At 45.3% G+C, this 23,836-nt stretch overlaps 1 protein-coding gene and 1 non-coding gene across 3 annotated transcripts in view; one reads left to right on the forward strand and one right to left on the reverse strand.

The window, feature by feature from the left end:
- PEX14 (peroxisomal biogenesis factor 14) overlaps window positions 1–21,561 on the reverse strand; it is a 138,206-nt gene extending 116,645 nt beyond the window's left edge. The window contains exons 1-2 of one of the 2 annotated variants that reach the window (XM_072828430.1): window positions 21,455–21,561; window positions 2,875–2,922 (exon numbers count right to left, since the gene is read on the reverse strand). In XM_072828430.1, coding sequence (XP_072684531.1) covers window positions 2,875–2,922; window positions 21,455–21,490 — 84 coding nt within the window. In that variant the 5' untranslated portion in view covers window positions 21,491–21,561. The remainder of the gene's footprint in view (window positions 1–2,874; window positions 2,923–21,454) is intronic. The other variant, XM_072828431.1, reaches the window with a different exon arrangement.
- LOC140634592 (U6 spliceosomal RNA) lies at window positions 10,302–10,404 on the forward strand. Its single transcript, XR_012032016.1, has one exon. It is a non-coding gene; the product is annotated as a U6 spliceosomal RNA (small nuclear RNA).
- Window positions 21,562–23,836: the final 2,275 nt, after the last annotated feature.

The following is a 23,836-nucleotide window of genomic DNA, read 5'->3' on the forward strand; positions in this document are numbered from 1 at the left end:
ATGGAGCCTCTTCTGTCATAACTCACCTTTCCAATAAAGGGAAAAATTACTCCAAAGTGATCATCTAGTTAAGGAGACCAAGAATAAGGTTATATGCCTTCAGTATCCTATGCTTAGCCCTTTTAGTGTAGACAGCAGGCAGCTTCCACGACAGAATTTGGCAGGGGCGATCCCGGGAGGCTCAGCGGTTTAGCTCCGCCTTCCACCCAGGGTGTGATCCTGGGGTCCCGGGATCAAGTCCTGCATCAGGCTTCCTGCATGGAGCCTGCTTCTCCCTCTGCCTGTGTCTCTGCTCACAACAACGCCCCCCCCCCCCCGCCTCAAATCTCTGTGTGTGTCTCATGAATAAATAAATAAAACCTTAAAAAAAATTTTTTTTGTGGAAAATACGCTCTCAGTTAAAAACAAGAGTGAAAGACACTTAGCAGGATGTCCCCCCAACACTTGAAAATCCTATTCCTCAGGACCCGGCTTCAAGTTTCACAAAAAAAAAATCCCTAAGTATACCCCAGGCAGATCTCATCCTTCTCTGAATAATGAGGGCTCTTATACTCCCAGCCAGGCAATTCTGCACCAAATTATATGCGATTTTGTACTGTTTGCTAAAATTATATATGGTCTTGTGCTGTCTGCTAATTGTTTCGTGTGTACAAATGCCTTTTCTTCCCCCAATAAAATGCATAAATTACTTACGAAGAAGGCTTAATTTTATTCTTCAATTGTCTGTTCTCCCTGAGCATGCAAGAGCCCACAAATGTGCATGCCTAAGAAAGTTCCCCTAGGGAAGGTGGACTCGGATAGAGGACTGTGGACTTTCTCTGGGGGACGGATACCACCCCATCCCTTTGCCAGCATCCTGTGACTCTCATCCAACCTACTGCCAGCTCAAAGTCCTGTGCTCCCACCTGCCATGAGTCCTCACAAGTCCAGAAGGGGCCCCGCTGCCTGGCACCCTCCCACCACCACTCTTGAGAGGCAGAAGTAGCTCACACAAGACCATACAGCTCGGCTGGTGCCCTCATTTAATCAGGCTGCTGCGAATGGTTGGCCAAAAGCAATAAGAGCATGACTGAGAGACTGTGGGAGTTTAATATAAAAAAATTAATAAAAAAAAAGAAGGGAAGGAGAAAGGGTCCACCTTTTAATAGGGCCCTAATTACCCAACTCATAGGATCAGCCCAAATGAGATGGGAGTTTATTTCGGAGTTTTTTTTTTAATTATTGTTTTTTTTTATATATATATAAATTGCTGCTATGTGTTTTCTTTCCTCTGAGCAATTATGTAGCAAGTACGTAAAGAGGGGAAAAATATTAATTAAATATAAGGTAATTGTAGAGTTGGCCTGGAGAGAATGAGTCTGAACTCTGGACGATCACAGGCTACTAGGGTTTGAAGACTGCTCAGGGCCTCCCAGAAAAGAAAGAAATGAACATACAACCAAACAACAAGCAGATGCGGAGTACAGCAGGAAAAGAACAGCATCCAGAAATGTGAGCAGAGCAAAGGGGCTGGCTGCAGGGCTCCAAACATCCAGAATTCAGCAAGGCTGCCGTTGCCTATGGGTCATTGCTAGAAAGAACCCCCAAGAGTTTACCCAATCATGCTGCAAAAGGAGGACCGGCCAGCTCTGCCGGTGATCAATAGTTAAGTCAGTAGATAAAAATGTAAAAGGAGACCATGGAGGGAAAGGGCAGAGAACTACAGCATTCAGTTTGGACTTGAGTCCAAAACCAACCACAATTCCAGCCTGCGGGGCACTAGCAGACCCCAGGGGCACATTCCAGCTCCCTAGCTAAGGCCCTGGCAAAGCAAAGCCTTTCTGAAGCCTCTGGCTCTCCTACCACCCTGACCTCCAGGACAAACCCAGGTAATACCAAGAGAAAAACGAAGCCACTGTGGGGCGTGGTGGGAAGGGAGCCGGACTTAGTAACACATGGTAACAGCGGGTGTCACGGAAGACAACAGCGCTTCCCAACAGGGCTTGCATCACCCTGGTCTTTCTACAGCTCAGCCAAGTCCAACTCACCTTCATCTTGGGAAGCCCGGGTACAGGCTAGAATTCAGGCCTGTTTATGCCAGCTAAGGACCTCACATCACCTCCTCCCACTACTGCCAGAGGAGAGGGAAGAGAACCAGGCCTGGGAAACCAAAGCTGGGCGGTGCATCCCCAAGCTGGCTATCACCATTCAAACAAAGACAAAGTTCTAAAAGCTGGCCCTTCATAAATTTATCTGATGGGTGCAGAGCAAGTCTTACTACCCAACGAACAGGATTTGCAGCAGTCCCTGAAATGCAAGCTAGGATGAAAATAGGGGGCACTGGCAGGGACAGGGGCTCAAACCACCAAAGCAAAAGCAACTCGTGAAGAAAGTTACCCTCAGTACTCAGGAGGCTGCCTCCCTGTCAATACTATAAGTAGATAATGTTGGTAGTGAGCATCACAAATTACTGGCCAGGCCAAAAAGAACTCCCTGCCTTACCTGCCCCTCAAAGGCCACCTGACAGTGCTCTCACCCTGAAGGGTAGGATTGACTTGATTAGACAATCAAGTAGCAACTTGGTCCCAACTCCACCTCCAAAGGGTTCAGGCACCCCACTGATTAATACCGATCAGCAATAAACAAAGTGGTGCATCACACCCTGGGCTAGATGCTTTCTGTTCAGAAAAGACCAGGCTTTACTAAGGAGGGAGCCCACTAACTCCAGCAGGCCAGAAAAGAAGTCAGAAGTCAAAGGTCACTAAGTTAGTCTCCACACAGCAACTACTTTTGAAGAGAGACTAATGATGCAAAACTATAGGATCCTTGGGTTTCTCCACACTCACACAGTATTTTAGCGATTAGAAAATGACACTATATATCTTGAGTACTTACCAGAGGCTCTCGAGGCACCACATTTTCGCTTCCTGGAGTAGAGCTTGGCTGCACAGAAAAACAGAAACAAAAATAAGATCACAGTGCCACCCAATGGACATCAAAAAACCAAAGATACTCGTTTCTGAAGCCTCACAACATCTATTCCTCCTGGTGGTGAGAGCACCAGCTTCTCAGACTGCGGAGCGTGCCACAGTGGGCTGCCTGTAAGAAGGAGCCCGCCCGTGGGGTCTGAACTTGCCAGTGAATGTGAAGAGACTGCTGCTGGGTTCACTGCCACAGCACCTCCAGGAGAAGGCTAGGTTTGGCTTAGGAGGGCCCAAGATCAGCAGCCAAGCAGCAAGGGCCGGGGACCATCACAAGATCCACGGAATGGCAAAATCCAGAGGAAAGGCTGCAAGAGAGAAAAACTTCCCTTTTGCATCATCTTCCCACCAAACTGATGGGAGAAAAGCAGAGCCGAAGTGGAGAACCGGATCCAGCCACAAGGGGGCCCCAGGTGCCCACGCTCAGGATTTTCTCCAGGCATCTACTAGGAGCCAGGAAGCAAAGAAACTGGCCACTGGTTCCTACTTATCACCTGTCGCTGAGGACATGGAATCCCAGCAGTAAAGCAGCTTGAATCTGCTGTGTAAATAAGCCAGCGATGGGCCCACGGACCAAGCAGGCAGGGAGCATGCTGCCCGCTTGCCTGGCTCCAGTCTGTTACCCTCTCCTCTCTCTGCATCTTACATTTGCCTTCAACCCTTGGCTGATGGCCTCCGGGGGGCTCAGTGGCTGAGCGTCTGCCTTCGGCTAAGGTTGTAACCCCGGGGTCCTGGGATCGAGTCCCACGTCGGGCTCCCCGCACAGAGCCTGCTTCTCCCTCTGCCTGGGTCTCTGCCTCCTCTCTCTCCGTGTCTCCCATGAAGAGATAAAATTAAAACAAAACAAAACAAAAAACCCTTTGGCTGAAACCACTTAGAGAAAAGGGAGAGACTGAGACAGACTAGGAGGAAACTCACAAATCTCCAAAAGAATAAAACAAGCCGTTTGAGAGAATTAGGATTAGTTTATTGTTACTGATGTCCAAGCCAATCTCCAATCATCTACAGATAATATCCAGACAAGTGCAGCTAATCTGTGGGTCTCGAGAGCCAGCCTCCAGCCTCCATATTCCTCCCAGCTCGTTCAGATGGCAAGTGTCAGGCCTCCTGGTGGGGGAGGGGGAGGCAAAGAAGGTGGGAGAGGAAAGAGTCCAGGCCACAGAGAGGCCCCAAAGATCTCCCCACACCCCGTTGCCTTACGGCTGGCACACAGCGCAGTGGCCAGGCCTCTGCTGGGAGCACTCTATCTCCCCATTCAAAGACCCAGGACGAGGTCAGCCCACAGGAAACCAAGTGGAAAGTCTTAGGGAATCTGAGCTTGCATTCCCAGCCTCCTCCCCTCCCCCCGCCCCGTCCTGCTTGCTCCCTCCCCAGGCTCCCTGCAGCAGCAGCAGCAGCAGCAGCAGCAGCAGCAGCGACAACCTCTCCCATTCAGATCTCTGACCCAGTCCCCTCGGGGTTCTACATCCAGCCACCTTCTGGCCTCTGGACTCAAGTTCCTCCACAGATTCATCATCCTCTTCCTCGCCACACCTGTCCTCTTCCAATGTTCCCTGAGAGAATGGCACAGCCTTCCACCAAAACATACAAACCAGAGTCCAAAAGATCATTCTGGATAGCTCTTTCTCCCCCACTCACCAGAGCTAACACACGATCAATCCTGCCAACACTCCTTCCTAAATACCCATGGAATCGTCTGCCCACTTCTCTCCACCTCCACTGCCATTGCCATCACTTGGGTCAAAGTTTCCAAAATCTCCTGCCTGGACCACTGCCAAAGCCTCTGCATGGGTCCCTCCACATCCATGCCGGGCTCTCTTCTAACTCACTTCCCACACCGCAAACAGACTATCACTTCAAAATGGCAATAATCAGATCTCGCCTCACCCACCCGGTAAACAACCCCAAAAGCTCTAATACAGAAAACCCTCTCGGTGTGGCTGCGAGGCCTCATGTCCACTGACCGCAACCCAGGTCTCTGTGAACCACACCGCCCATCTCCACCCCCAGGACGCACAGGCCTCTGCACAGGCTGTCCCTGCCCCGCCCCGCCCCCCCCCCCCCCCCAGTTTGACTCGTCCTTCATTTCGGCTTCGTCACCTCGTTGGGGAAGCACTTCTTCTCTGACATCCACGACAGGGTGAACCCTCTCAATTACATCCTAACACCAGCCACCTCTTTCAAGGACTGAGCAGAACTGCACCTTTACTTGTGTCTGTGTCCCTCACTGGACTGCGAACTCCACAGGGGCAGAAACTGTGCTGCTGGGATCCCTGGGTGGTGCAGCGGTTTGGCGCCTGCCTTTGGCCCAGGGAGCAATCCTGGAGACCCGGGATCGAATCCCATATCGGGCTCCCTGCATGGAGCCTGCTTCTCCCTCTGCCTATGTCTCTGCCTCTCTCTCTCTCTCTGTGTGACTATCATGAATAAATAAATAAAATCTTTAAAAAAAAAAAAAAAAAAAAGAAACTGTGCTGCTTACTGTGTCCCTGGGGCTCATGCAGGCACACACTAGGCTTCCAAGGTATTTGCTTAATGAATGAAAGGAAAAAAAACAAAAAAACAAAACAAAAAACAATGGTTCTTACTCAACTGAATGGATGACAGACCCAACGTCATTATCTTCCTGAGGGCTCTACTTGGCAAATAACGAAATGCTAACATTTATTTAGTTCTTATTTAATTCTACAATGTCTGGAAATCATTGCTGATGAGAAACTGAGGCAAAGGAGGTTAAATAATGTGCCCATGATGACTCAGTCAGTAACTGGGACTAAAGGGATTTGAAACATTCTACTTAAAATCATCGAGTTTTGTCCAGACCGCATTTCATGAAGCTACACTCTTAATGCAACCCCCCAAATAATAATGTGGGTTATTTGACTTAAATCTAACCCAAACAGCTTTAATATTTAGGCAGCCTTCTTCTTGTTTAAATACAACTAATCACTAGGAATCATTATCACCAAGGAACTTCCTTTAAAATTAGTTCATCTCTTGAAGAGCTAGCATTTGGTGGAGGGCAAACAGTATTATGGTACTAACAATACACCCTTTCATCATATACCCTTTTGTACCTTTTTAAACTGTGAGCTACAGAAGTGAACTCTGCTTGAAAAATAAATAAAATATTAAAATTTTTTAAAAGATGGGATGCCAGGGTGGCTCAGTGGTTGAGCATCTGCCTTTGGCTCAGATCATGACCCTGGGGTCCCGGGATCGAGTCCCCCACTGGGCTCCCCGCAGGGAGCCTGCTTCTCCCTCTGCCTGTGTCTCTGCCTCTCTCTGTGTGTGTGTGTCTCTCATGAATAAATAAATAAAATCTTTAAAATAAAATAAAATTTTTAAAAAGAAAGCGTCCCTCTCATTCCAACACTCCCCTCTTCCTAAGAGGACCCACCACTGATGCTGGTTCCTTATAGATTCTTCCAGGGATATTCAAAGTGTTTAAGAACCAAAACGGGGGCAGCCCGGGTGGCTCAGCAGTTTAGCGCCGCCTCCAGCCCAGACCCTGATCCTGGAGACCCAGGATAGAGTCCCACGTCGGGCTCCCTGCATGGAGCCTGTTTCTCCCTCTGCCTGTGTCTCTGCCTCTCTCTCCCGCTCTGTGTCTCTCATGAATAAATAAATAAAATATTAAAAAAAAAAAAAAAAAAAAACGAAACGTGTGTGCATACCCCCATCAAGGAATGTGAATAGCGACACTCTCCAAATTCCTCAAGTCTTGACTTCCAGAGCCTTCATCAGCACACCAAAGCCAGGACTCCAGGCCCAAGTGTCAGGGCTACTAAAAAGAATAAGATTTCCCCATACCCTATTCAAACTCACAGAGCTACTAAGGTCTGTTAGACGGTATCAGTGAGCTCACAGAAGCCCTCACACCAATCTAGCAATTGCCTAAGCTGATTACATTTTTGATGATTCTCCAGCTCGTTTTGGAATACCTGCAGTCTAAAATGGACCATCCCCCATTTTTCATCTTAGTATTTTTAGAAAATAGTTTCTTGATGACCAAAACAGCCTTAATCTTAACTACTCTCCACACTGATTTCCTTGGTAATACCACCCAAAAGTCTTCATTGGATAACTAGTTTATTACCTATCTATCCCCACTGATTTTAAGCTCCTTAAAGGCAGGCACTTTACCATCTTACTGAAGGCCAATCTTCAGCACTTAAAATATCACTGGTACCCAATAAATATGATCTTAAGCTTCTTTTAACCAAAAAAGTTAAAACAAAGGAATCATGTCATATATAAACACACAAAGGAAGCAAGCAGAGAACCACAGCAGGACACGTGTTCACCCTTGGGACACTTCATCCACAACTTAACACAAACCTGGCCTACTCCCAGTGTTTTGGTCCAATGGTTCTCAACGCCAGGCCAGAATCACCTTGACACACACACACATCCCAGAGGAACATTTGAAAATGTGTGGAAGTGTTTCTGCTGTCACAATGACCAGGGAATCTCACTGGCACTTAGAAGGCAGGAGCCTGGGAGGCTCTATGTCCAGCACTGCATGCAATGAAGAACTGTCCCATCCAAACACCAACAGGACCCCTTGGGAGAATCCTGACCATTCTGCTTCCTTATGATGAGGAGGGGCACAGACTCCCATCTTTAACATGCAGCTCTAGGTGTCGCTTCAAAGAAGGGCAAAGGTCTAAGCAGCCACCTGCTTGTCAGAAGTTCAGTCCTCCCAGCACTTTCAGGCCTGTCGGTCTCACCAGCCCAGCTTTAATGACAGCCCAACAGTTCTCAAACACCTACCCCTGCATCGACCCCCTTTAAGTGGTCAAATCTATTTTCTGGCTTGAGACAAATCTCTACAAATTATATTCCACCTTGATCTTGGAAATTTTGACAGAGTGGTCTTGACTTTAATAATAATGATAATAATAATAATAATAGATAATAGTAAGGCTTAGAAATCACCAGCTGAGGCCCACTGCAAAGGTGTAAGAAACAGGCCCTAAGGCAATGCATCGTCAGGATCCTTAGGGGCGAGAATATAGAGAGCAGAAAAGAAGGGCAAGAATGTAAGACAGAAAAAAAAAAAAAAAAAGAATGTAAGACAGAGGGAAAAAAAAAAGACCCCAGTGACAGAGAGAAATGCTCCCAGTTTGACAGGCACAAATGTGCTCTCACTCCTGCCACCCAGGCTCTGACGTCCCTCAGCCAAAAGGTGCATCCCAGTGCTGACCCTGAGACATGGCCAAGACCTGCTGCACACGTACCCCAGGCCCGAGGACCTGGCAGACCATCCAGGTCTAAGAGTGACCATCCCACACCTGCCACATGGCTGCGTAACTCTGGGTATGTCCTATGCCAGTCTGGCCTAGAGATCTTCGCAGAAAAGAACAAGGTTCAACTCAACAATTATTTTTTGAGAGGTCCTGGCACAGAGGCAAGTGCATGAAGTTTGGCAACAGTAACTGAGTGACTGTGGGTATACTGCTCAACCTCTCCGAACCTCCATCTCCCCATCCATGGGAGTAACGGGAATAATACCATCACCCCACACTCAGGGTGAGATAAGATGACAGAAGTTATATCCTAGCACTCCTCTGCTCAAAATCAACCAAGAGACTTCTGCTTTGTCTGTGATAGAGTAATTGGGACCAGATTTAACCTCCCACTGTGAACAATTAAAAACTAAACAAAATACATGACACCACTGTTTGTAGACATTGGACAACAGTGATTCCCGACAGAACCAAAAAACAAATGATATGAGCCCTAAGATCACTCTGCCTTTCTGCTGGGAGGCATGTTTCAGACCAAGAAGGGGGAGGTAGGGGTCCCAGCAGGGCATGGCAGGTGTCTTACTGAGCTGAGGAAACAGAGACTAGGGTTCAGGGAGGCTAAGGCAGCTAAAAGTTGCAGGACAGAGTTCCAGAGGAGAGGGCTACAAAGAACGAGAGCTCCAAAAATACACAGAGGTTCCCTTACATCTTTGCTGCATATTAAAAGTGTACGCTCAGAGAGTGAAACTCTACAAGGCTGAGAAATCGCAATGAAGAAGCCATGAGATGAATGGCTCCCAGGGTCCTCGCAGGCCTTATGAGCCGCAAGCACCAGAGTGGGTGTCCTCACTGCTTAGTCAGGGCACTCAACTCAGTAGAGACCTGAAGGGCCATGTCCTGGTAGGGGAAGGGCAGATTATCCCTAGGGTAAAGGCCACCCTAGATCCACCCTAATAAAGTTTAAAAACGGGACTGGAGGGCAGCCCTGGTGGCGCAGCGGTTTGGCGCCGCCTGCAGCCTGGGGTGCGATCCTGGAGACTCGGGATCAAGTCCCACATCGGGCTTCCTGCATGGAGCCTGCTTCTCCCTCTGCTTCTCCCTCTGCCTGTGTCTCTTGCTCTCTCTGAATGAATAAATAAATAAATCTTAAAAAAAAAAAAAAAAAAAAAAAAACCACGGGACTGGACATTATCAAAATGAGCCAAAAGCAACTTAACTACCCACCAGAACAAATCTCAAAACTCTTCAAACTAAGGCCTCAAAATCCAGATCCTCAACCATGTAAAATTCATAGTATCCAGCACCCAATCAATAATCTCAACAGATGTCAGGAGGCAGAGAAGTGTGATTCATAGTAATAAGAAAAATTAGAAGAAATAATTTGCACACAAGAGAACATTAAGACAGGTGTTATAACTTTATTGAAGAACTTAATGCAATTTAAAAAAACATACTGAATCATTATGTTGTGTGCCTGAAACTGATAATGTTATGTCAATTATCCCTCAATAAAAAGAAAATTCAAAGGAAAACAGGATCATATAAGGGAAGAAATATATTGCATAAAAAGAAAGCAGAACTTCTAGAGAAGAAAATATAATATCTGAAATAAAAAATTCACTCAATGGGAGTGCCAGCAGACTAGATACTGCAGAAGAAAAGGTAAGTGCATCTGAAGACACAGCAATAAAAACTGACCAAAATGAAGGACAAAGAAAAAAGAAAAAGAATGAAAAATATCTGAAGAAATAATGGCCAAAAATTTCCTAAGTTTGATGAAAACTATAAACTCCCAAATCCAAGAAACTCAGCAAACCCTAAGCAAAGCATTCTAAGGCATTACACAAATTGTTAAACCCATAAAAAGGAGGAAATCTTACAAGCAGCCAGAAAAAAAAGAGAACCTTTACCTACAAATATTAATCAAGACTAAGAATGACTTCAGACTCCTGATCAGAAGATATGCAAACCAAATAAAAAATACAATAGTATTGTATCTTTAAAATACCTGTGGAGGAGAAAACCTGTCAACCTAAATTCTATGTCCAGTGAAAATATCTTTCAAAAATAAATTCAAAATAAAATATGCTTGCTTCAGCAGCACATACACTAAAATTGAAACAACACAGAGAAGATTAGCATGGTCCCCGAGCAAAGAAGACATGCAAATTTGTGAAGCATTCCATGATTTTTGTAAGGTATAGAATTGTTGCATAACTGTGCACCTGAAACTAATACAACACTGTATGTTAACTACACTGGAGTTAAAATTTAAATCTTAATAACATTTTAAAAATAGGGCAGACTGGGTAGCTCAGCAGTTTAGCACCACCTTCAGCCCAGGGTGTGATCCTGGAGACCCGGGATCGAGTCCCACATCGGGCTCCCTGCATGGAGCCTGCTTCTCCCTCTGCTTGTGTCTCTGCCTCTCTGTGTGTGTCTCTCATGAATAAATAAATAAAATCTTAAAAAATATAATAATAAATTAATTAATTAAATTTAAAAAAAAAGAAACTGTTCAGGGGGAAAAAAAGCCAAAAGAATTTGTCAACAGTATATCTGTACCACAAGAAATGTTAAAAGAAATTCTGTAACCAGAAGAAAAATAATACCAGATGAAAACTAGATCTACACAAAAGAATGCCAGAAATGGTAAATATGCTGGTAAGATATGTTAAATATACATTTATTTCTTTAAAAAGATATAATTTAAAGTGTACCGCAGGGTTGTACATAGGTACAAGTAAAACCTATGACAATAATGACATAATGGATGAGAGAAGCAACAGAAGTATACTGTTCTAAGGTTCTTACACTCCATGTGAATTGGTATATCACTTGAAAGCAGGCTCTGGCAACATTAACATATCATAAAAACTCACAGCAATTACTGACAAACAAAAAACAGAAGCTAAACCAATAGTAGAGATCAAATGAAACACTTAAAACACAATTCAATCCAAGAGCAGACAAGATAGTAGGAATCAAAGAAGAGATGAAAAGAATTTCAAGATGGTAGGCTTAAATTAAACCCAACCATATTTATGTTTACTTCAGTGTAAATGAAACACTCCAACTAGAAGGCAGAGATCGTCAAACTATGTTGGCGGGGGGGTGACGGGGGGTGGTGGGAGCTAAGATCTAGCTGCATGCTGTCTAGGAGAAAACCATGTTTAACAAAAATAAACATAGGTAAAAGGCCAAAGGATGGAAGATGACACCCCATGCAAACAATAGTCATAAGGAAGGTGCAATACATATATTAATCTCTGACAACTCAAAATAGCAGATACTACCAAATATAAACAGGGACATTTCAAAAATGAAGGAATCAATCAAGAAGACCTAATAATCCTGAATAAGTATGCATACAATAACGGATTTTCAAAATACATAAAGTAAATCAGAATTAAAAAGCTATAAACAAATCCACAATTACAGTTGGAGACTTTAATAATCTTTCCTTAATCAAAAAAGTCAGTAAGGATACAAAAAACTTAACTATCAACTAACTCAGCCTAATTGACATTAATAGAACACTCCACCAACAACCACAGAATATTCATTATTTTCAAGTTCACAAGGAAAATTCACCAAGACAGACCATAAAACAAATCTCAAATTTAAAGGATTTGAAGCCACATACAGGATGTTCTCTGACCACGAGATTAAACTAGAAATCAAGGGGCACCTCAGTGGCTCAGTGGTTGAGCTTCTGCCTTTGGCTCAGGTCATGATCCCTGGGTCCTGGGATGGAGTCCCACACCGGGCTGCCTACAGGGAGCCTGCTTCTTCTTCTGCCTATGTCTCTGCCTCTCTCTCTCTCTGTCTCTCATGAATAAATAAAATATTAAAAACAATAAAAATAAAAATAAATAGGGTCGCCTGGTGGTTAAGTGGCTGCCTTCAGCTCAGGTCATGATTCCAGGGTCCTAGGATCAAGCTCCATATCAGGCCTGCTCAGTGGGAAGTCTGCTTCCCCCTCCCCCTCCCCCCCTCCCACTGCATGTGCTTTCTCTCTCTCTCTCTCAAATAAATAAGATATTTAAAAAAATAAAAATAAGTAAACTAGAAATCGATAATAGAAAAAAAAGTGGAGGGCAGCCCCAGTGGCTCAGCGGTTTAGCGCCACCTTTGGCCCGGGGGTGTGTGATCCTGCGGACCAGGGATCAAGTCCCACATCAGGCTCCCTGCATGTAGCCTGCTTCTCCCTCTGCCTGTGTCTCTGCCCCTCTCTCTGTGTCTCTCATGAGTAAATAAATAAAATCTTTAAAAAAAAAAAAGGAAAAATCTCAAATGTTTGGAAATTAGATTTGTAAATTATGGGTGAAAGAAGAAATCACAGAGAAATAAAACATTCTGAACTGAACAAAAATGAAAACAACATAATTTAAGTTTGTGGAATGCAACTAACACTGTGCTGGAAAGGAAATAACATTTTAAGTGCCATACTAACTTTAGAAAATATGCTAGAGAAATAAGAGCAAATGAAACTCAAAATAGAAGGAAAGAAATAAATGAAAAAAACTACAATCAATGAAATAAAAGCCAGCTTTTCTTTTTTTAAAGATTTTATTTTTATTTACCCGATCCCAGGACTCCAGGATCACGCCCTGGGCTGAAGGCAAACCCCTGAGCCACCCAGGCAACCCAAAGCTAGTTTTTTGAGGAGTATTAAAATTGGTAGCCTCCAGCTAAACCAATCAGTAAAAAAAAAAGAGGAGACACTAACTGGCAGTATTTTGAATGAAAAAGGGAAAATCACTGCATATCTATAGATACTTAAAAGGTAATATTATAAAAAACCTTAAAGCAACAAATTTGACAACTGAAATGATGACAAATTCCCTGACACAGGGGCACCTGGGTGGCTCAGTGGTTGAGCATCTGCCTTCAGCTCAGGGTGTGATCCTGGGATAGCATCCCCTCATCAAGCTACCTGCGAGGAGCCTGCTTCTCCCTCTGCCTGTGTCTCTGCCTCTCCCTCTCTCATGAATAAATAAATAAAATCTTTTAAAAAATTAAAAGAAAAATTCCTTGACATGCAACATACCAAAATGCCCAAAGAACAGAACAGTTTAACAGCCTTATCTATCTTAAAAATGCATATCAAAAATTTTCTAACATAATTTAGAATATTTAATTTAAAAAAAGAAATTAGGGATCTCTGGGTGGCGCAGCGGTTTGGCGCCTGCCTTTGGCCCAGGGCGCCATCCTGGAGACCCGGGATCGAATCCCACATCGGGCTCCCGGTGCATGGAGCCTGCTTCTCCCTCTGCCTGTGTGTGTCTCTGCCTCTCTCTCTCTCACTGTGTGCCTATCATAAAAAAATAAATAAATAAAAATTATTTAAAAAAAAGAAATTAAGGGGGACGCCTCAGTGGCACAGTGGTTGAGTGCCTTTGGCTCAGGGCATGATCCTGAAGTCCTGGGATCGAGTCCCACTCAGGCCCCGTGGGGAGCCTGCTTCTCCCTCTGTCTCTGTCTCTCTGTGTGTCTCTCATGAATAAATAAATAAAATCTTTTTTAAAAAATCGGGGCAGCCCACGTGGCTCAGCGGTTTAGCGCTGCCTTCGGCCCAGGGCCTCATCCTGGAGACCCGGGATCGAGTCCCGCATCAGGCTCCCTGCATGGGGCCTGCTTCTCCCTCTGCCTGTGTATCTGCCTCTCTGCCTCTCTCTCTCTCTCTCTCTCTCTCTCTCTCTCTCTCTCTGTCTCTAATAAATAAAAAATCTTAAAAAAAATAAAATAAAAAATATCAAGTCTTCAAAAATAAATATATAATATAAAAATAAAAAAGAAATTAAGTATGTAACGAAAATTTAAAAAGAAAATTCTAGGGATCCCTGGGTGGCGCAGCGGTTTAGCGCCTGCCTTTGGCCCAGGGCGCGATCCTGGAGACTCGGGATCGAATCCAATGTCGGGCTCCCAGTGCATGGAGCCTGCTTCTCCCTCTGCCTATGTCTCTGCCTCTCTCTCTCTCTCTTTGTGTGACTATCATAAATAAATAAAAAATTTTTAAAAATTAAAAAAAAATTCTAAACCCAGGTGGCTTCATTGGTGAATTATTCTCCCCCACCCCCATTGGTGAGTTCTAATAAACATTTAAGGAGAAAGTAATGCCAATCTTATACAAACTATTTCAAAAAATAGAAAAAATGGTAAAATTTCCCAACTCATTCTATGAGGCCAATGTTACCTTGATACCAAAACTATACAAAAATTTCACAGAAACACACACAAGAAAACTACAACTCAATATCTTTCTTAAGCATAAATGAAGAAAGCCTTAACAGAATACTAACCAAATCCAGCAAAATATAATGTGGATAATACATCATAACCAAGTAGAATTTACCTAACAAATAGAAAATTGATTTAACATTTGAAAAATCAATCAACGTGAATCATCATATTAATAAAGAAAACAAGAGGATCAACAGAAGCAAAAAGAGCACTTGACAACAGTCAAAACACACAATTTTTTTTCAAAAACACTCAACAAATTAAAAATAAAAGTTGAAAAAAATTGAATCTCCTCCACTTGATAAAGTGCACCTTCAAAAAAACTTACAGCTAATATCATATTTAAATGTGAAGACTGAATGAATTTTCTCCTAAGATCAAGAATTCAAGACTATCTGTTCTCGAGCTGCCCCCGGTGGCTCAGCGGTTTAGTGCCGCCTTTGGCCAGGGCCTGATCCTGGGTCCCAGGATCGAGTCCCACGTCAGGCTCCCTGCATGGGCAGGCTTCTCCCTCTGCCTATGTCTCTGCCTCTTTCTCTCTCTCTCTCTGTGTCTCTTATGAATAAATAAATAAAATCTTTAAAAAATATATATCTATTCTCAATATTCCTATTAACACTGTATGAGAAGTCCTAGCATACAAATTGGAAATATGTAAAGCTGTCTTCATTTGCAGATGACACGATTATGTACAGAGAAATCACACAATCTACAAAAAAGCTATTTGAATTATAAGTGAGTGCAGTAAGATTACAAATACAAGGCCAACATACAAACTCAATTTTATTTATTTATTTTTTATCATGATAAGCGCACTCTTTAATCCCCATCACCTGCTTCACTCTTCCCCCCCACCAACCTCCCCTCTGGCAACCATCAGTTTGTTCTCTACAGTTAAGAGTCTGTTTCTTGGTTTGTCTCTCTCATTTTTTTTTCCTTTGCTCATCTGTGTCTTAAATTCCACATGAGTGAAATCATATGGTATTTGTCTTCCTCTGATTTCAGTTAGCATTATACTCTCTAGCTCTACCTATGTTTTTGCAAATGGCAAGATTTCATTCTTTTTATGGCTGAATATTCCATTATATATTCATTTATATATGTATGTGTATGTATCTTACATCTATCGATGGACATTTGGGCTATTTCCATAGTAGGACTACTGTAAACAATGATACAATTTTATTTCTATATACTAGCATTCAACAATTAAAAACGAAAATTTGCATGACTTCCATAATCAGTGTACCAAATTATGAAATATTTAGAGTAAAATTTAACAATATATGTACATGACCTATAGACTTAAAACTACAAAACACTACTGAGAAAAATCAAAGACAACTAAATGAAACACATGCCATGTTAATGAATTAGAAAATCAATATTGACAAAGTGTCAATTCTCCCCCAAATTGATCTATAGATTCCACACAATCCCAATAAAAATCCCAACAAGCTTTCTTAAAGAATTGATTCTAAAATTTGTAAGGAAATGAAATGGACCAAAGCTAAAACAATTTTGGAAAACGATAAAATCAAAATATATTACACTACCTGATATTAAGATTTTAAGATTTACTATAAAGCTACAGCAATAAAGACAGTATTTCATGTGCAATAGGATAGACATAGAGATAAATGAAACAAAATAGAGCTCAGAAACTGACCTATGTATATATAATTTTTTAATTTTTAAAAATATTTTGTTTATTTAGAGAGAAAGAATGAGAGAGAGAGAGAGAGAGAGAGAGAGCGTGCACGCAAGCACAGGCAGGGTGAGGGGCAGAGAGAGAAGCAGACTCCTTGCTGAGCAGGGAGCCCAATGTGGGCCTCGGTCCGGGACTCCAGGATCACAGCCTGAGCCAAAGGCAGATGTCTAACCAACTGAGCTACCCAGGCACTCCCAATTTTTCAATTTTTGACAAAAGTGGCAAGACAATTCAATGGAGAAAGTGTAATCTGTTCAACAGATCATACTGAAATAAGTCATATCCATAAGGGGGAATAAAATGAACCCCAGCCTCTACCAGTAAGCATATGAAAAGATCCTAATGTTAATAGTCATCACAAAAATCCAAATCAAAGCCACAAGGAAATACCACTACATACTCACTAGAATGGCTAAAATTAAAAAGACACAATACCAAGTGTGGGTGTGGATGTAGGACAAATGGAATGCTCATATACTGCTGGTGAGAATAAAAACTAGTACAACTTTGCAAAAACACTTAGGTAGTTTATTATAAGACTAAACATATACTTATCATGTGACCCAACAATTCCACTCATAAGTATTTACAAAAAGAAAAAAAAGAAAGAAAACCTATCTCTTCACAATACATGAGTATTTATAGTAATCCCAAACTAGAACCAATCACGTGGGGGAACAGACTCGAAGGTGACTTTCAGGATCCCCAGCTCCTAGTATTCATGCCCGGTGTGGTCCCATTGGCATGGGTGGGCCCTGTGACTCGCTTCTAGCCAACAGGGCATGGATGGCAAAGGTGGCAAGAAGCATGTAATTAACATGTGTGTGGTTGCACTACGTAAGACTCCCCTACTGGTTTTGAGGAAGCCAAGTGACCATGTCAGGAAGACCCCTGTGCCAAAAAACTAAGGGTGGCCCCTGGCTGACTGCCAGTAACAAAGTGAAGTACTCAGTCTGCAGGCCATAAGGAACTAAATGCTGCCAACAGCCATATGTGCTAGGAAGCAGATCCTTCCCCAGTCAAGATCCACATGAGATCACAGCCCCAGCAAACACCTTGATGTCTTGCCTTGTGAGGCTCAGCTAAACTGTCCTGACTCACGAAAACTGAAACAAAGAATGTGTGCTTTTTTTGGTAATCTGTATAAATCTATTGTAATACTGTTATGCAGTAAGAGATGATTAATAGAATCCAAATGTCTATAAACTGGTGAACAGATGAACCAATTGTGACATACCTATACAAGAGAATATTACACACGAATAAAAAGTAATGAATTACTGACACAACAATGTAAGTTAATGTAAGTTCCTCAAACGTTACTCTGAGCAAAAGAATTGAGACACAAGGGGCACCTGGGGGGCTCAAGGGTTGAGCATCTGCCTTCTGCTCAGGTCCTGATCTCAGGATTGTGGGCTCGAGTCCCGCATCGGGCTCCCCGCAGGGAGCCTGCTTCTCCCTCTGCCTGTGTGTCTGCCTCTTTCTGTTTGTCTCTCATGAATAATAAATAAAATCTTAAAAAAAAAAGACACAAAAGAATGCATACATTATGAATTCATTCAAAAGGACTAAAATCACTGCAGAACGTAATCAATAGTGATAGCAGTTCACATTTCCTGAGGCCAAAGGCCAGTACTTACTGGGACACAGCATAAGGGAACATGTAGGAATACCAGTATTGTTTTGATCTTGATTGTGGTAGTGGCTATACAGGTATATACATTTGTCAAAACTCATTAAATTGACCACAACACACCTACTAGAATTCCACAGTAAAAGTTTTGGCCATAAGGACTCTGTCACTCAACAAGCTATTAAATTAATTTATGGATTATGAATAATGGATATAGTCAGACTAGGGGCAACCTTTAAGGGGGTTGGACAGTGACAGGAAGGACACCAGGGAGGCTTCTGAGGTCCTTGTAATGTTTGATTTCATAATGTAAGTACTGGTTACATATGTATGTTCACACTGAAAATTCACCAAGCTAGATACAGGGCTTATGTGTTTTCTATGTATATGTTAAACTTCAGTAAAAAAAAAAGAAAAAAAAGAAAAGAAATAGAAATTTAAAGACTAGGGAATCATTCTAGATTAAAGCGTACTAAGAGAAAAATCAATACAATCCCTATTTCTTGATTGGATTTGGAGTTTTCTTAATAGGGAGAATCTGAATGTGGACTGTATTATTAAATATTTTATCTATATTAAATTTCTTGTGTGATAATGGTATTATGGTTACATTAGACAATAATCTCACTCTTATGACAAGGTGAAGTATTCTAGGATGGAATACCATGATGTCTGTAACTCACTCTCAAATCCTTAAAAAAAATACATGTAAAGAGACAGAAATAAAGCAAACTCAGCAAAATGTAAACACTGTATCTCAAAGTTCTTATGGGAGTTTTACAAGAGTTCCCTCTGTTACTCCTTCAACATTTCTACAGGTTGGAAATTTTTCAAAATAAAAAAAAAAGTTGAGGGGGAAAATACCTCATTTGAACTACTATTACTCAAGAGTTTGGCAGACTTCCAAACCTGTGCATAGATTCTTCGAGAAGGAAACTAACACTCACTGAGCACTTGGTGTGCAGCAGATGTTCTTTACATTCATGATTTCAGTCAACCCTCAGAACAATGCTTCAGGGTAATCATTATTTTACAAAGGGTCAGAGAGGTGGAGTGGCAAGTGAGTGCTGGAGTTCAAAGTCTGTCGGGACACAAGGCCGTGCTCTTCTACTCCTTACTGTCTCCACTGGGTTCTTCTCCCTTCCCTGCTTCTGTGTTTTCTCAATCCCAAATGTAGTCTATCCAGGGAATCTCAACGGACCTGAAATCTATATTCTGTAATACGTTCCATATTCAACAACCACTAAACAATTAGACTGAATCATGCTTCTGCTCTTCTGGTGGAGAAGTGCAGAAACAGGATAACAGCTCCCACTCCTATGGGCCATACCACGAACAGACTAGAAGGGCCTCTCCTAAGAGATCAACCATGCAAACTAGAGTAACATGGGGGAAACAGAACAAGGATGAGAAGCAATAAATATGATTTCTAAGTCCAAGAGAATGTCTTGAAAAAAGACCAAAAAGATCAGCATTATGAAAAAAGCAAGTGTGTCGCCATCTAAGAGTCACAAAGGACAGCTAGGATAAACACCAGCATTTGGGGTATTCCTTTAAATTGGAAAGAAATTGCTCCAGAACAAAGAAAAGAACAGCTTTAGTGGGCTGGTAGTCAACATGTGAAAAATCATATCCTAAAACATTATAATAAGGCTTGAGAAAGATTTCTCTCATTGGCGAGTGAAAATCCAGAGTTTAATGAATGCAATAATAACATCACAGCATGACAAGCACTATTCCAAAATAAGTTAATTTGGGGACATCTGGGTGGCTCAGTTGCTTAAGTGTCTTGACTCTTGGTTTTGGCTCAAGTCATGATCTCTGGTCTGGGGATGAAGCCCCCGGCTGGCTCCACACTCAGCAGAGAAGTCTGCTTGAGACCCTCTCTCTCTCCTCTTCCCTCTGCCCCTGCCCTGCTTGCACACACAGGTGCGCACACTGTCTCTTTCAAATAAATCTTTAAAAAGTTTAAATAAGTTAATTTATTTACTCCTCAGAGAAACCCTCTAAGACAGGCACCAGAATTATTCCTAGTGTGCAGATGGAGAAACTAAAGCCAAAGAAAGCTGTAAGCAGTGAGGCTAGGATCCTAAGCCGGCAGGATGGCGCCGGGGCCCATGCCGCTGTTCTCCACGGCCTCTCAAAGGAAGCAAGGGTTGACGTCACCCTGTGTCTTTCAGAACGAGAGACCGAGGCCACAAGGCCGACCGACAGAGACCTTCTGTGAAATAAACACTGACTCGTCCCGAAGGTACAATGTGTTCTTTCTTGCAAACCAGGTTTACAGGAATTTGCAAGTAATCCTTTCCATTCCACTCTGCTTTGACTGCAGAACCAGGGAAGCCGAGCGGATCAGGATCTGACAGTGAAACGGCAAGCGAGTCCTGCGGGAGCTGGTTCCTGGTCAGTGTGCACCTGCGGCTTAGTGCTAGACACGGACAGGATCCGGCATGGAGGGATCTAATTCCCCGCAGACGGCCAGCGTCCTGGGGCAACCCCAGTTCCAGCAGCTCTGGACAGGAGGGCAAAGGACAGGCAGAGCCGACAAGCAAACAGGTGCGGGCCAAAGCCCCGCAAAGGGCCTGGGAGCCGCTGCACACCTACCGGGGGGACAATCTCCTGAACCAAGGGGCCCTCGTGCACTAGGACGGCTGCAGGTGGCGGGCTGTTGGGGGCCTTCCCCGCGCTGGCGACCTAAGGCCCTGGAGGAGTCGGGGCTGACGGCCGCGGTCCGAGCGGTGGGCGATCCTAGCACGCGGCGGTCGTCAGAGCCGGGTTTCCTGGGGCCCCGCGGCGCGAGGCCGGAGGGGGCCCGGCCGCCTCGGGATCCCAGACCGCCCGGGGCTCCCGCCGCTCCGACCCACACGTCGTCTCCGAGTCGCTCGCTGTAGCAGAAGCTGGTCTGGGGGCAGGCGCTGTCCGTGCCGGGCCTGCGGCAGCCCCACCGCCAGGGACGCGGAGGGAGCGGCTTCAGGCGATGAAGGAGGGAGCTGGCGAGGGAGGGGCGGGGTCGGGTCGGGGTCAGGGTCGGGTCGGAGTCCCGCGTCGGGGAGGGGGCGGGGTCAGGGTCGGGTCGGCGTCCGGGTCCGGCGTCGGGGTCGGGGCGGGGTCAGGGTCGGGTCGGCGTCGGGGTCCGGCGTCGGGGTCGGGGTCGGGTCGGGGTCGAGTCGGGGTCGGGTCGGCGTCGGGGTCGGGTCGGCGTCAGGGGCGGGGTCGGGGTCGCGATCGGGGTCGGGTCGGGTCGGGTCGGGGTCGCGGTCCGGCCTCCGGCTCCCCCGCCCGCGGATCCCGTCCCGGAGGCCCCGCACCGCGACCTGCTGGGGCCCGGCTGCGGCAGGAGCCCCGGGCCCGCGAGGCGTGGGGCCGACCCCGCGGCCGACGGGCGGGAGCGGGCGGCTCTGCAGGCGGCGGCTCCCCCGCGCCCCCCACCCCGCGCCCGAGGCCCACGGCCCCTCGCGGCCGCCCCCGGGCAGGAGCCCCGCCGCCGCGGCCGCCTGCGCCCCGAGGGTCCCGCCGCCTCCCGGCCGAGCGCAGGCGGCACCGACCCGCGCGGGGCCGCCGGGGGCGGGGCCGGGGGCCTGAGGTCGCGGCCGCCGGGCGGGGAGGCTCGGGGCGCCGCGGCAGCCGCGGCGGGGCAGCCCTCTCCCCTCACCTGGCTCGGCGGCTCTGCCTGCTCCGAGGACGCCATCTTCCTGAGGCCTGGCTAATCCATCGCCGCTGGGCGAGCGCCTCCCAGGAGCCCCCACGCGCTCGCCCGCGCAGACCAGAGCAGCCGGCACTGAGCAGTCGATGAGGGCGCCTGCGGGAGCACCGACCGCGAGCAGGGCGCGCTCACACGGCCGGGTCACCCCGCGTGTGCCCTCGGGCCCCGTTCCGGCAGCATCCTGAGCCCGTCCTCGCTGCATCATTCTCACTGCATTAAGTCGCTGTCCAGCCCCACGGTGCCTCGGGCACAGGCATGGACTCGCTAGGTCTCGAACGAATGAACGAATGGGAAGGAACGTGGAAGTTAATCAAGAAATGGTCCTGCTCGGTATCGTTTGCGGAGAGCCTACCGCGGATGCTCACCCAACCGCAGCATCTGAGGAGCCCGCCCGCGGCTTGCACGCCTACGGGGGGACGCTGAACGGGGCTTTCCGCGGCGGAGATCCTTCTCGTCCTCTAGAGTCATCGAGTTGTTAGGTTTTAGGCCGAGTGTAGGGTCGCACACCAAGATTGCATGTGTTACACAAGGGGTCAGTCCATATTGCGGCGTTTTGATGGATTATGGAGTATTCAAAAGGGCTGCCTCAAGGAATAGTCTCCCTACAAAGATTGTTGTTTTGTGTTTCTTGGTTTGTTTTTGTTTTTAAGATTTTATTTATTCATTCATGAGAGACACACAGAGAGGTAGAGACACAGGCAGAGGGAGAAGCAGGCTCCACGCGGGGAGGCCAAGGTGAGGCTCAATCCCAGGACCCCGGGGTCATGACCAGAGTCAAAGGCACGCCCAACCACCGAGCCACCCAGGTGCCCCCAACACTGTTTTAAATGCTTACCCTTATCTTATGAGATAATACCTTATTTTCTTTTAAACAAAGTATGGAAGAGACTGAATGAATATGGCCTATTTCTCATTTACACAATAGGCCTCCCCTTTTAAGCGAGGAACTTTTTAAATTTTTTTACTATTATTTTAATATTAAACGTTTTTCAGAGGGGGTAAGTAGTAGTATTAGAAGAAAGAGGAATATGGGCAGCCCGGGTGGCTCGGCGGTTTAGTGCCGCCTTCGGCCCAGAACGTGACCCTGGAGACCTGGGATCGAGTCCTGCGTCAAGCTCCCTGCAGGGAGCCTGCTTCTCCCCCTACCTGCGTCTCTGTCTCTGTGTCTCTCATGGATAAATAAATAAAATTTAAAAAAAAAAAAAAGAGGAATTTATTGCCAAGCAGCAGCTGGACAATGTCAAACAGTGATGTAGTTCGAATCTTTCCCTTTCCTCTCTGATTTCTTTGAGACCTGAATGTTTAATCTGGTTATGTAAGTGTTTCGCTCCAGGATCCCAACCCAATTTGCACAGATAAAGCTGGGAATCCAACTGGTGGAAACGTATGAGTATCTTATGCTTCTCTGTTAAATTTTCAACAGGACTGAAAACTACAGTCATCAATTTTTAAAATTCCTTCAGGGGCGCCTGGGTGGCTCAGTCGGTTGAGCATCTGCCTTTAGCTCAGATCATGATCCCTGGGTCCTTGGATCCAGTCCCACGTTGGGCTCCCTGCTCTCTGGGGAGCCTGCTTCTCCCTCTCCCTCTGCTTGTGCTCTCTGTCAAATAAATAAAATCTTGAAAAAAAATTGACTTCCTTCAGATTATCCTGCTTGTGCTCTCTGTCAAATAAATAAAATCTTGAGGGCAGCCCCGGTGGCGCAGCGGTTTAGCGCCGCCTGCAGCCCAGGGCGTGATCCTGGAGACCCTGGATCGAGTCCCACGTCGGGCTCTCTGTATGATGCCTGCTTCTCCCTCTGCCTGTGTCTCTGCCTCTCTCTCTCTCTCTGTATCTATGAATAAATAAATAAAATCTTTAAAAAAAAAATAAAAAAATAAAAAATAAAATCTTGAAAAAAAATTGACTTCCTTCAGATTATCCTGAGGTTTGGGACATCTCGCAGATCCTTTAAGCATGAAGAGGGAAAACAAATTAATACGGCACAACGATAGATTGTTTTAAGTATTAATATCATGCATCTATGTATGTAAATAAGAGTGCGCTAAAAACCCAAGGGAGTATATATGTGTCTTTCATAATGCAAAATAAATCCCTATTGACCCCATTTTGATCCCGCTTTTGAGACTAAATATAAAGTAGAAAAAACACTTCTCTGCCAAATCCAGCAACATAACGAAGAAGGCTCTGAGTGCAGAGACTACATCTCCCGGCATGCCCCCGGAGCCAGACGTGATTAGCGGCAACTGGAACTACAGCTCCCGGCGTGCCTCGGTCCCACGCGTAACGTGCCGCAGCGAGAACTACATCTCCCGGCACGCCCCGGGCTGG

Source organism: Canis lupus, chromosome 5 (assembly GCF_048164855.1).
Source record: "Canis lupus baileyi chromosome 5, mCanLup2.hap1, whole genome shotgun sequence".
Lineage (NCBI taxonomy): Eukaryota > Metazoa > Chordata > Mammalia > Carnivora > Canidae > Canis > Canis lupus.